The sequence below is a fragment of the Triticum aestivum genome, chromosome 3A, assembly GCF_018294505.1.
Source record: "Triticum aestivum cultivar Chinese Spring chromosome 3A, IWGSC CS RefSeq v2.1, whole genome shotgun sequence".
In the NCBI taxonomy this organism is placed as follows: Eukaryota; Viridiplantae; Streptophyta; class Magnoliopsida; order Poales; family Poaceae; genus Triticum; species Triticum aestivum.
The window spans coordinates 615,081,964-615,095,197 of record NC_057800.1 but is presented as its reverse complement, the minus strand read 5'-3'; the positions used below and the strand labels follow the sequence as shown (position 1 = coordinate 615,095,197).

The following is a 13,234-nucleotide window of genomic DNA, read 5'->3' as shown; positions in this document are numbered from 1 at the left end:
TGATGCTGCAGATTCTAGAAATGGGTTAGTCATATTCATTATTCCTGCAGAAGACAATCCACCAGATATTAGATATTGTTATTGTTTCATTAGTGTCCCAAGGCCCTCACTTATCCAGATCAAATCTCTAAAAAAAGCACATGATATATGTTTCTATAACTAAAGCTGATTCACTGCTCGTTGTATTGGATGTACACAAGGTGTGAACACAGAAGAAATTGGCAGCAAACTGTAAACCAATAGCCAAGATCTAAATTTCAACACTAAAACGGTCATCTATACTCAGAGAACAAGCAAACCAATTTTGGATTCTCTAACCAACAATTTACCAGCATAGACGTTTAGGCACACATACAAACAGTTGCCATCAGGATTCCTGAAATTTTATGAGGACATATTGAATTCCTGATTAGTGAGGATTTCAGAAATTTGTAGTCCAAGCATTTGCAGTCCAAGCAACTCATACATTTGAAGTTTCGTTGCTTACCTTCCCGTTGTGTTGCTATGCTCCTGAAGTCGCCTAACTACAGGAAAAGGAGGCCAAAGTTTTGCTATATTTGGTTATCCACAATAGCATACAACATGTCCATATTAATCTGAAAAACAAACAACAGACGAAGGAAATGAGAGGTAGAGGGATTGGGTTATCCACAATAGCATACAACTATCCGTATTAATCTGAAAAACAAACAACAAAAGAAGGGATTGAGATGCCATGGTGGCTAGGTACCCATGGATGGAGCAGCCGTAGGAGGGCGGAGGCGGCAGCAGAGAGGTCGTTGGGCTGCCGCGCGCCCCGATCTGAGGCGCGGCCACGTTCGCCAGCGGCCGCCACCCCGCGTGCGTCCAAGTCCCCAACGGCACCAGCAGGTCCCGCGTGCCTCGCCGGCGACGAGCGCCCTGACGTACAGTCAGGCCGACGGTGGAGCGGTCGGTGGGAACTCCAGTTGGACAGGCTGTGTTCCCGGTGATGTCAGGTGCTGCGTGCGTGCAGCGGCGATGATGCGCACGGCGGCGATGTTTGGGAGGGCAGGCATGGCGGTTGGGGCGTGTATCGGCGGCGAGGTGAGACGGGGAAGAGGCAGGGGAGGTTACAGCCTCGAGGGTGGCGTGGGTGGGGCGAGGGCATCGGGACGGGACGGGATTTATTTTTCGGCACCCAAATCGTTTAGCGATAAGACGTGGTTAGTGGCTTGGTGTTAAACATGGAATGAATCTGGGACGCTAAATCTGAGAATTATACGGTGCAGATTGTTTGGATCTGCCCCTTTCTTCCTTTTATAGGAGTAGTAGATAGTAGATGGCATGGTGGGTAATTAAAGCGTAAAACGCGTTTAGTATGCTGGAGGGATGTAGACCATCAGATTGCAGGTTTCGATGGATAGGATGATCTGGTTCTCCGCCCTCTCTTTCTTTTATAGTGGTAGTAGATAAGTAGACAAGTTGTATATTTTGATGTAGTTAGTTCTCTTAAGGAGTATATTTACTGCTAATCATATGTGTACTTTGTGAACAATATGAGTAATAATAAGTATAAATTTGCCTCAAGGCTACAAGTTCTGATTTGTTGCCGTTGGTTAGTTTTTCTTTTTTTGGTCATTGGCCTCCCCATAGATTCTTGTCAAGCTCCGCCACTGCCGGAAAGGCGATCGATATAAAACGGCGTGCGCGGCCAGGCCATGGAGCGTGCGAGGCGAGCGAGGGATCCATCCATCGCCCGAGGCGCGAACTCCACCCAGCGCGCAACTTTTAACTTCCCCTGCCCACACGAGCTCCAGCCGAGCCGCGAAACGCACGACTGCTCTCCTCTCCTCGCGCGAACCGAATCCCCCACCTCGCCCCCCACGTTCTCCGGGCGCAGTTGCTCGCTCGCGTGGGCGCGCGCGCGGCGGGCGGCGGGCGGCGACGCACGGACGGAGGCTTGCGGCGAGGGCAAAGCAGCTAGCGAGGCGTCCACCCGCGTCCGATTGATTCCCGGGCCGATCGCAACCGACCGACCGATCGATCAGGCTCCTATATTCTTAGCCCGCGCCTCGGCCGGCCGGCCATGGCAGTGGCGGCGGCGGCAGCGTCGGCGTCCTCCGTCGGCCCCGACCCGTCCTCGTCGTCCGTGGCGCACCGGCGCCGCCTCACCGACGTCGAGCGGCCGGACGACGGCGACGGCTGCGTCAGGCACCGCGGGGTCCGGGCGTTGTTCTCCGTCCGGAGGAGCTACGGCAAGAGGGCGTCGTCCGTGGTCGACCAGGCGTGGGTGCGCAACGCGGTGGCGTCGCTGCTGGGCCTCCTCGTCCTCGTCGGGCTCCTCGGCTCGCACCGGGCCGTCGGCGGCGGCGGCGGCGGCGACGGCGACGGCGGGAGGCTGCTGCGGAGGGTGGACGGGGAGGCGCTGGGCTGGCGGGAGGAGAACCTGACGGCCCTCGCCCGCCGGTCGCCCGACACGCCGGTAAGTGCTGCGCCTCGCCGCTGCCCGCGCGGCTTATTGTTACCGCCAAGTTCGCTGCAGAAAAAACAAGCTAAAAACCAGAGCACACATGTGTACGCACCGCATGCACTAGTATAGACTATAGTAGCACTTTTGGTTTTGTTAAAACGGGAAAGCTGGGACGAATTCCGTTTGGGAGCGCGCCGCGCCGTGCATGCATGGGGCCAAAAACGGGTGGGAAATCGTCGCCGAACGGCGGAGCCAGAGGCGTGCCGGGCCCTCGTCTCCGTCTCCGTGCGTGCGCGTGCACGCAAGAGAGGAGAAGAGGATTTGAGAAGTTTCTTGGCGGGCGTTCAGCCGTTCACAGCCATCAGCTCAGGCCGTAGCAGTAGCATGGTTGTATTCCTGCCGTAGAATCAAAACGAGCGAGTAGATAGACGAGTAGTACGTACAAAATACCCTTCAGAGGTTCCAGGGGCAGCGTCCCCGTCGGCGTCGGCGTCTCTGTCGACGGATGAATACCGAGCGCCCCTTCTTTTCGTTTCGTCTGTGTGCGGCCGTATACCGGTATTCTCATCCACATCGCTGTTTCTTCCTTTTTCCTGTGTATTCATGATTCGTTTGGTGGTCACCCCGTTGGAAAATTCAACTCGATCCGGGGAGTGGTTCCCGGTGGTTTAAGGCCATGGGTAATGTCGATGCTCAAGTTGAGGTTCCCAGAACCGGGATTCGCTCGCTTGCAACGACACTTGTAGAAACATACTGTCAATTTCTACTGTCGCCGAGATCGGAAATAAGTGTCGTGGCTTTACTTCAAATTAACCACGGCACTTATTTCCGATCCGAGAGGGTGGTGTAAAGCAGTTTAAAAAAAAGGGCCATGGAGATTAAAGATAGAAATGACCAGCAGAGGCGCCGAGTTCTGCAAATGAACATAACACTGGAGGTTCCTAGGGTTGCTTACTCTACAAAACCTCTACATAAGCTTCTAGGAAAAGAGAACGGGAGTGCTGCATTCTCTCCGGTCTACAAAGAGAAAATATAAAAGAAAAAGGAGAAAAAGAAGTGGGAGTCTCACATCAATCAATCCTATCCCCACGAAGTGCTACAATAGTGCTTCTGTGACTGGAAACACTCGCACAAAAGAGTTCCCCGCTGATTGGACAGTATGCAGCGTGGCTCGCTGCCTGTGTTACACGCTGATTAAAGCGTCCTTGTACCTGAAAATGATGTAGCAGAATGGGTGTTAGTCAGATACCGATGTTCATTCTCTAGAAAAAAGATAATGATGTTCCCAGCTGCGATCTGGACCGTCTAGTTTTGTTTAGCTAGCTTTTGTTGTTCATGCATGAAAAGCAAATACTTGTTCAAATGATATGATCAGCTAGCTCTGTAGTACTGAAGTTCACTGAGAACACAAACAGATTCCCAATATATGGACGATGCCGGCTAGCGAGGGTTACAGCAAATGCATCGAACGCCCGAGAAACCACCACAGTAAGTCCCCACTTCCACATCCAACAATTTGAACTAACGACCTTCAACCTTTCAAGTTAATACTACCCTGAAATGAGCGTGTAAACTTGACCAAAATCGCGATGCTTTTTTTCCAGGAACAAACAATGCAACAGCTGGTTATATAATGGTTGATGCCAATGGTGGACTGAACCAGATGAGAATGGGAGTGAGTGCACGTTCATGTTTTTCTTCTAGAAAGACTAAATTTAGAGTCTGAAGATGCCTCAGTTCTCATACATTCGTTTGAAATCATCCTCGCAGATAAGCGATATGGTTGCAGTTGCTAAGCTCATGAATGCGACACTAGTAATCCCTACACTGGATCACAGATCATTTTGGACCGATCCAAGGTACTTCTCTTCATAACAATAACAAGGATCCTATCAAACTATTCCGATGACTGATGTTTTTGGTTTTGGCATGCAGTGATTTCGAAGATATATTTGATGTGGAGCATTTCAAGAAAACTCTAGAGAATGATATTGTGATTGTGGACTCCTTGCCACCAGCTTACAGAAGGTCGAAACTCTATATGAGGGCACCATCTTCCTGGTCCAGGGTATGAACAAACTACTCCAGGAACTACTCAAGCTGACATTGTAGTTGCTTAGAAATAAGGACAGTTCTATAGCTGAACGATGATGGACTTCTAATTCCTTTTTGCAGGCTTCTTACTACAGAGCTTTCACGAGGACACTAAAGAAGGTCAAAGTTGTTAAATTCACACATACAGATTCACGAATTGTCAACAACGGTCTTGCTCCTCATATCCAACAACTCCGCTGCCGAACGAATTACGAGGCACTAAAATACAAGAAAGAAATTGAAGATCTAGGTAATACTCTAGTTGATAGACTGAGGAATGGGTCCAACCATTATATCGCACTTCATTTAAGGTGACCGCAACTGCACATGTTTAATAAATCTAATATAATTTCGCTGCAGAGCAATATGTAGCTCAGTAATATATTTGTTTTCCTTATCAACTGACAGATATGAGAAGGACATGCTCTCATTTACTGGCTGCAGCCATAATCTAACACGTCAGGAGGCAGAAGAGCTGAGAGAAATGAGACTCAAGGTGCGGCACTGGAAAGAAAAGGAAATTAACAGCAAGGAGAGGCGACTTCAAGGAGGCTGCCCTATGACTCCTCGTGAAGCAGCTCTTTTTCTTAAAGCTATGGGCTATCCTTCCACGACAAATATCTACATTGTAGCAGGTGAAATATATGGTGGGCATAGCATGGACGAATTAAAGGCCGCATATCCAAATGTCTACACACATTATAGTCTAGCAACAGTAGATGAATTAGAGCCCCTCAAGCCGTACCAAAACAGATTAGCTGCAGTGGACTACAATGTAGCCCTCCACAGTGATGTTTTTGTGTATACATATGACGGAAATATGGCCAAAGCAGTACAGGGTCATAGAAGATTTGAAGGATTCCGGACAACCATTAACCCTGACAGGTACATTCATGGGAATGCTGTTTTAAGTTATTAGTACATCTCAACTCTACGTGCTAATTCTTTAACTGTTCACAGGCAGAAGCTTGTGGAGCTCATTGACAAGCTTGATGAGGGTACAATTACTTGGAATGACTTTCAAAGCAAAGTGAAAACACATCATGAAAACAGACTTGGAGGTCCATATCAGAGGTTGTCTGGTCACAGTCCCAGGCAAGAGGAGCATTTTTATGCAAATCCTCTCCCAGGGTGCTTGTGCAAAAAAACACAAAGGATTTAGCGACGTGGACTTACTCTAAAGAGGTGGGGACTGGGGATATTTCAGCCCTCTTCGCTGCATGTGAGATGTGAAATGGAAATAGGTAGACATCTCTTAGGATGATTGAGATAAACCAAATAGTGCAACTCCTAGTAATCTGACAGCAACATACCACAGATTATTTTCCAGACTATGTATGCAATACTCGTTCTTGCATATGGAGGTGGCAAAGAGAGGTTCACTAATTGTCCTCCGAGAAGTGCATTTTCAACAAATTGGTTATTCAAGTGTAGCGATGGATTGGAAGACAAAGAGATTTCGAGTAGTTTCAGAGGACATATGTACAACAGAGGATAGGATTAGCAAGACAAAAGACTTCCGATACATGTTTGTACTTCGTTTATACTGTGAATGTACAGTCTTTGCTCTCTTTTTTAAAATTTTGTATTCATTTAGGAAGTATCGACTTTATTCAGGATAGATTTGTGTATATGCAATATTTATCAGCTACAGACCAAGTTGTAACCGGCAAGTGATGAATAATAATAAGAAGAAAATAACCTTGTTCATTTGATGTATTCTTTCCTTTAGCTGCTATTGAAATGATTGAATTCTGTTGTAGCATTTTTTGTCTGTCATCAGATATATTGCAGGTACTTCCTCGCATTAAACTTCTATATTCCTCTGTGGCTTGCTGTGTGGCATATCAGTTATGCTTAGTGGATAGGCATTAAACAAAAAAAAGTAAAAAAGAGGTGGCTTTAACAGTAGCATATAAGGTATCACTATGTATTTGATATACTCCCTCCGTTCACTTTTATAAGTCATTTCAGACAACCGAAAATAGGCTGCTTTGCATGTTGTCTGAAATGTCTTCCAAGGACTTATAAAAGTGAACAGAGGGAGTACAATAAAAAAATCATCAGGCAATATAAGTCTTTCTTCACGGGCACATTTTCCTACTGAAGTTTAAATCTGTTATGATAGAAATTGGATGATAAAATAATATCTGATGAACTGGTAGACAAAGGTACCTGTCAACTTTTGTGGTAAAATAGTATCCCTGTTCACTTCTGCTGCACCACTCATGAATCACGCTCGCAAAATAAATTTCTGCCTCCTTCATCAGAAATGATTTACTAGCTCACCAATCACCACATAGAAGGCACATATACTTGCTCCTTCAAGTTCTGGGTAGCACTTTCAGTGGGGAACCCTCGCACGGCACCAATAGTCCACTGTGAAATGATACCAGCAGCAACAGCAAATCTTAGCTCCCTTTCCAATGTATCCTGGTCCTCATACATCTCAGGACAAGTTGTCAACTTCCTAATAGCAGCAGCAACAATAGCATCACCAGAACCCGTCCGGTCAGTTGTGGTTGGAGTTATGAGTGCATCCTCCGTTCCAACCACACAGCCATGAAACTTGGGTGTGTAGTAGTGGATCCGAAGTGTTCCATAGGTCACCAGCAAGAGTTTTATTCCGTCATGCCAAATCGGAGCAATTTCTTCAGGGGTATAGTGGTAGTACTGTGGCCAGTTCCTTGTTAGATGGAACCCATCCAAATAATACTGAGGCGGGGTGGCTCGCTTATATTCGTAATACTTGTGATCAAGGAGGAACTCCAACTCATCCCTTGACACCTCTATGATATCAGCCTCCTTCCATGCCCTATTTATGAACTCTTTTGTCTCATCCCTTGACCTCCACAAAGGCAATGGCAAATTGAGGTCAAAGAATATTTTGCTTCCAAATTTCTTGGACAGCGCAATGGCTCTGAAGAGTGTGTCGTGCATTGACGGCGTCAGCAGCACTTCTGAATTGAAATGCAACATTCTGGCCTGTGCAATTATCACATATTAGATCTGAAATTCATTTTGTGTTTATAACAATAAATGGTATATAATGTAGCTTCTCGACCACTCATAAAGTCACTTGCTAGGATAAAAGTAAACTTAACAACACAAAACACATACTCTAATTTTATTTTTTTACATTTTAGCAAGGGCATGAATCTGAGCAATGCAATTGAATAGTTAGAGCAGCATGGAAGATGTTTCTGCTACGATGATAGGGGAAACATTGCTTAAAAGGGGATCCAGACAGATTAATTTTTCTTTCCTAAAGTGGAGTGCAATAGACAAAATATAAGAGTGCCACTTCACTTCAGCTTCCTTGCATTTGATTGCTACCCAATAAAGACTATTCCCAGCAATCATACTCCTGTGGTCAAGAAGCCTACGCAAATATTTGCTTGCTTAGTCAGAAAGGACTATTGGCACAATCAAATGATTAATCAATTTCTTCCCACAACCTATCTTTGATTTAGGACTTATAAACAAATCTCCCAAAATATATCTAAATTAGCAGCAAGCCAAATGCACTTGAGATATGGTATTTAATGGGCTTTTGCTCTTATCAGAATGCTTTTCTCGCTTATCACTTAAGCAGTTAAGCTGCAGCAGTACCATCAAATGGAGCGTCAGTTGGATATTTTAGCAGGAATTGATCGAAGATAACCCAAAAAACAAAACGAGCAGTCCATGCTACGTGGTTTGACAAAAATGATTCTAGTTTTGTGTATAATCAAGAGTTGTTTCAATGCAATGCAACAATGCACATTGGCAACCATCGACATAGAGGCATAGCCTGCCCATAAATGTCAGCTCGCCCATGGAGATTCAAACTAATCTTTTACCACAAGATCACGCACTCACCTCTTTCAACACATCTGCATTGATCTCGTCCTTCTGGAGCGAGTCCTCGGCAGAGCTCTTCACCGTCTCGGCCACCAGACTTGTCCCGCCATTGCCGTCCTCGCTGTCCCTGAACCCCACCTTCATCCGGGCGATGGCCGTGGACGCGGCACCGTCAAACCTGATGGCGCGCGTCTGCACCCGCTCGCGGTTCATGCGGTACACAAGCTCGTGGCCGAAGTCGTCGTCGCCGACCTTGCCGAGCACCGCGGCGCGGCCGCCGAGCCGGGTGAGCGCGATGGCCACGTTGCTGGAGGCGCTCCCGGGCGAGCGCGCGAACTCGGGCGGCTCCCACTGCAGGTGCAGCCACGTGGAGTACTGGTCCGGGTGCATCTGCTGGTCCGACACCCGCACCGTCGGCACGAACTCCCACCGCGGCGCCCCGAAGCAGCACACCAACGGCGGCCACTCGTACGGCAAATCCGCCCCGTCGTCGCCGTTGTCCTCCTCGCGGGCCGGACTCCGAGGCTCCTCCGCCTGGGCATCCTCCTCCCCCTGCTGCTGCTTGGCCTCCTGCTTCGGGGACTTCTTGGTCCGGCGGGTCTTCGGCTTCACAGCCGGCTCCTCCTCGCCCTCCGAGTCAGAGTCCTGTCCCGCCTTCTTGGTCTTGCGCCTCGTCGCCTTCGCCTTGGGCGGCGACGAGCCCGGCTCCGACGCCTTCTTCCGCCCGCGGCGTAGGGTGGGTTTAGGAGGGGGCTCCGGCGCCGCGGCGCCGTTGGGCGAGCAGTGGAGGAGGCGGGTCCGGAGGAGGCTGGGGTGTAGGGGGCCGAGAGGACGATGGGGCTTGGGGGCTAGAGGTTGCAGGAGGAGGAACGGGGAGGCGGCGGCCATGGCCATTGCCCCTCTCTTCTTCGCGGAATGCGCCGCTGGTGAGCGGTAGCAGGAAGGGGGAGAAGCGAGCGTTCGACTCTATCCAGTGAGACCCGGTAAGGGTTTAGCGACCGTTAACATCGTTAGGTTGCTCCTTAACGGGCGAAGTGGATCTGACCAGTTGTCTAGAGCCTAGAGTATCTACAGCCGCGACCTGTAAATCCGGGCCCTCGAACGCCGGTACTAACTGGACATTTCTCAAATCATATCGTCCATGTTCATTTATCTAATATCCGGTATCTCATATCCATATTAAGCATGCAACACAGATAAAAACAACATAAATCATCACACAAACATAGAATCGGAGATAGAAATACACATTCCGATCACAAAAAGATCACCAACGGATATTCAAAAGATCGTATTTCACATAAACGACAGACAAGTTTAAACTTCTTCTTTTTTATATAAAAAAGAGATCATCTCTCCGATTTCCATTACTAGAAATCACCAAGTCTTACAAGAGAACCAAAAGAAAGCAACCTACTCTTCTAAATCGCGCATCTTCAGCTCAGTGCAGAAGAAAACGGGAAGGAGCCATCCCTCCCCCCTCCAAACGTTTCCTACAGCAATCCAAAAAAAGTACCAGAGGGGAGGCCCGTGGGGAGCACAACCCACCAGGGCACGCCCAGGAGGGTTGTGCCCCCCCATGTAGCCCCCTGCACTTCCTCTTCGCCCTATAAATTCTCAAATATTCTAGAAACCCTAGCAGAGTCGACGAAACACAATTCCAGCCTCTACAAGTTTCAGAACCACGAGATCCAATCTAACACCATCACGAAGGGGTTCATCATCCTCATTGGTGCCTCTCCGATGATGCGTGATTAGTCCACCATAGACCTAAGGGTCCATAGGGAGTAGCTAGATGGCTTACTCTCTCTTTTGATTCTTAACACAATGGTTTCTTGGAGATCTATTTGATGTAACTCTTTTTGTGATGTGTTTGGAGATCTATTTTCTTGTCCTATGTTATCTCATTTATCTCTCTCTACATACTCCACTAACATCTACTCTTTTGGAAGCCATGTTTCTCTCATTATACCTAGCACGTGGGTTCAATCGAGCTCCTTTTGGTATGCAATATATAGGCCCATTCATCTTTGTATACCATATATATGAGCTTTCTCGCGAGTCGCAACACATGCCTCCTATTTTGTTGTACTTTCTACCATCACAACATGGGTTGCCTTAACAAAAGAAAATACATAGCACTAACAAGGCTTAGAGAAGGTCGCACGAGAGAGAGAGAGAGAGGGAGAGAGAGAGAGCGAGATGTATTCACGAGCCATTTCATGAGCCAGTGTGGATGAGGAACCGTGAGATTGGGAGGCATCCGAAAAGTTGGTTTCACATGTATTTTCAGCGAGCGGTCCAGATGATGTAATGTATGATGAACATTAAATGGAGATTTCACTAAATATCTTGAAACTACTGTAACACCCCGGATGTAACCTGCCATATTTGTACTCCGACTCTTGCCATTTTCGGTTCCAAGTTATGAGATTCGTGGTTGGGCTCTTGTCTTTGTTTTGCATTTTGTTCATGTCATGCATATCATACCATGTCATCATGTGCATCGCATTTGCATACGTGTTCGTCTCATGCATCCGAGCATTTTCCCCGTTGTCCGTTTTGCAATCCGACACTCCTACATCCTCCGGTGCCCCCTTTTGCCTTTTTTCTTGTGCGGGTGTTAAACTTTATCAGAATGGACCAAAATTTGCCAAGCCACCTTGGTACACCACCGGTAGACCGCCTGTCAAGTTTCGTGTCATTTGGAGTTCGTTTGATACTCCAACGGTTAACCGGGGAACCGTAAAGGCCTCGTGTGTGTTGCAGCCCAACACCCCTCCAAAGTGGCCCAATAACCCTTCCAAACCTATCCCATGTCCTTCGCTGTCGGATCACGATCGCGTGGCCGACAACTACACCTCATTTGGACACTCCCACCTCCTTCTAGGTATAAATATGTGCAACCCTCTCCAAATCCCGGATGAAACCCTAGCAAATTCCCCTTTCCGCCGCCGGACGAAAAACCCCACCGATGGACATGTCCGCCGCCCTCGCCGCCGCCACGTGTCGCCTCCTCGTTCATTGAGACAGCCACGCCCACTTCCCCGCGCCGCCGCCCGCGCCGGCCCGTCGGGGCCCAGGCAGGGCCTATAACGCCCTCGATGCGGCTATATCTCCCACGTGTCGAAGCACGACTTAGAGGCATAACCGCATTGAAAACAATGTCGCAAGTGAGGTAATCTTCGCAAACAACCCATGTAATACAATAAGGGAAAAGATACATAGTTGGCTTACAATTGCCACTTCACACAAATACATGAATAAAGCATTACATCAACCAGATACACACAAGGTCCGACTACGGAACCAAAATAAAAGAAGAACCCCAAATGCGACAAGGTCCCTGATCGACCCCAACTGGGCTCCACTACTGATCAACTAGAACGAAACAACACAAAGGGCAAGATCTTCAACGAGCTCCTCCTTGAGCTTGGTTGCGTCATCTGCACGGACTCATCGGCACCTGCAAGCTGGTTTTGGAAGTATCTGTGAGCCACGGGGGCTCAGCAATCTCGCACCCTCGCGATCAAGACTATTTAAGCTTATGGGTAAGGTAAAGGTATGAGGTGGAGCTGCAGCAAGCGACTAGTATATATGGTGGCTAACATGCGCAAATGAGAGCAAGAAGAGAAGGCAAAGCACGATCGAGAAACTATGATCAAGAAGTGATCCTAGAACAACCTACGTCAAGCATAACTCCAACACCATGTTCACTTCCCGGACTCCGCCGGAAAGAGACCATCACGGTTACACACGCTGTTGATTCATTTTAATTAAGTTAAGGTTCAAGTTATCTACAACCGGACATTAACAAATTCCCATCTGCCCATAACCGCGGGCACGGCTTTCGAAAGTTCAAATCCCTGCAGGGGTGTCCCAACTTAGCCCATGACAAGCTCTCAAGTCAACGAAGGAATAGACCTCCTCCTGAGACATTCCGATCAGACTCGGTATCCCGGTACAACAAGACATTTCGACAGGGTAAAACTAAACCAGCAACACCGCCCGAATGTGCCGACAAATCCCGATAGGAGCTGCACATATCTCTTTCTCAGGGCACACTCAGATTGTCCTAGGTACGGGTAGGCCAGCCCAGAGTTGCCCCTGGTGGTCACCGGCAGCTGACAGTTGGACCAACACTCAGAGGAGCACTGGCCCGGGGGGGGGGTAAAATAATGATGACCCTTGAGTCCGCGAAACCCAAGGGAAAAAGAGGCTAGGTGGCGAATGGTAAAACCAATGTTGGGCATTGCTGGAAGAGCTTTACTTAAGGCGAACTATCAAGGGGTTCCCATAATAGCCCAACCGCGTAAGGAACGCAAAATCTAGGAACATAACACCGATATGACGGAAACTAGGGCGGCAAGAGTGGAACAAAACACCAGGCATAAGGCCGAGCCTTCCACCCTTTACCAAGTATATAGATGCATTAATTAAATAAGATATATTATGATATCCCAACAAGTAAAACATGTTCCAACAAAGAACAACATCTCCATGTTCCAACAAGGAACAAAACTTCAATCTTCACCTGCAACTAACAATGCTATAAGAGGGGCTGAGCAAAGCGGTAACATAGCCAATCAACGGTTTGCTAGGACAAGGTGGGTTAGAGGCTTGGTTCAGCAATATGGGAGGCATGACAAGCAAGTGGTAGGCATCGCAGCATAGGCATAGCAAAAGAGCGAGCATCTAGCAAAGCAAAGATAGTAGTGATTTCGAGGGTATGATCATCTTGCCTGAAATCCCGCAAGGAAGAAGAACGAGTCCATGAAGAAGACAAACGGACGTAGTCGAACGGATCCTCACAAACGCGACGTTACCGGAACCAACCCGAAGAAGCAAACACCGGAAAGAAGCAAA

General features: G+C 48.0%; 2 protein-coding genes across 3 annotated transcripts; one reads left to right on the top strand and one right to left on the bottom strand.

The window, feature by feature from the left end:
- The first annotated feature begins 1,667 nt into the window (after window positions 1-1,667).
- On the top strand, window positions 1,668-6,235 carry LOC123062613 (O-fucosyltransferase 19). Its single transcript, XM_044486198.1, has 8 exons — window positions 1,668-2,443; window positions 3,847-3,919; window positions 4,036-4,106; window positions 4,202-4,290; window positions 4,367-4,499; window positions 4,607-4,836; window positions 4,934-5,410; window positions 5,486-6,235. Exons 1-8 carry the CDS (start codon window positions 2,048-2,050, stop codon window positions 5,685-5,687), a joined length of 1,671 nt encoding a protein of 556 aa, XP_044342133.1. The 5' UTR covers window positions 1,668-2,047; the 3' UTR covers window positions 5,688-6,235.
- LOC123062614 (fructokinase-like 1, chloroplastic) lies at window positions 3,310-9,357 on the bottom strand. Of its 2 annotated transcripts, XM_044486200.1 has the most exons (4): window positions 8,387-9,357; window positions 6,701-7,510; window positions 6,228-6,360; window positions 3,310-3,642 (listed from the first exon to the last, which is right to left on the bottom strand). In XM_044486200.1, exons 1-2 carry the CDS (start codon window positions 9,260-9,262, stop codon window positions 6,818-6,820), a joined length of 1,569 nt encoding a protein of 522 aa, XP_044342135.1. In that variant the 5' UTR covers window positions 9,263-9,357; the 3' UTR covers window positions 3,310-3,642; window positions 6,228-6,360; window positions 6,701-6,817. The 2 variants fall into 2 exon arrangements, with proteins under 2 accessions (XP_044342135.1, XP_044342134.1); XM_044486199.1 differs by lacking the exon at window positions 6,228-6,360 and having other exon boundaries at window positions 8,387-9,356.
- Window positions 9,358-13,234: the final 3,877 nt, after the last annotated feature.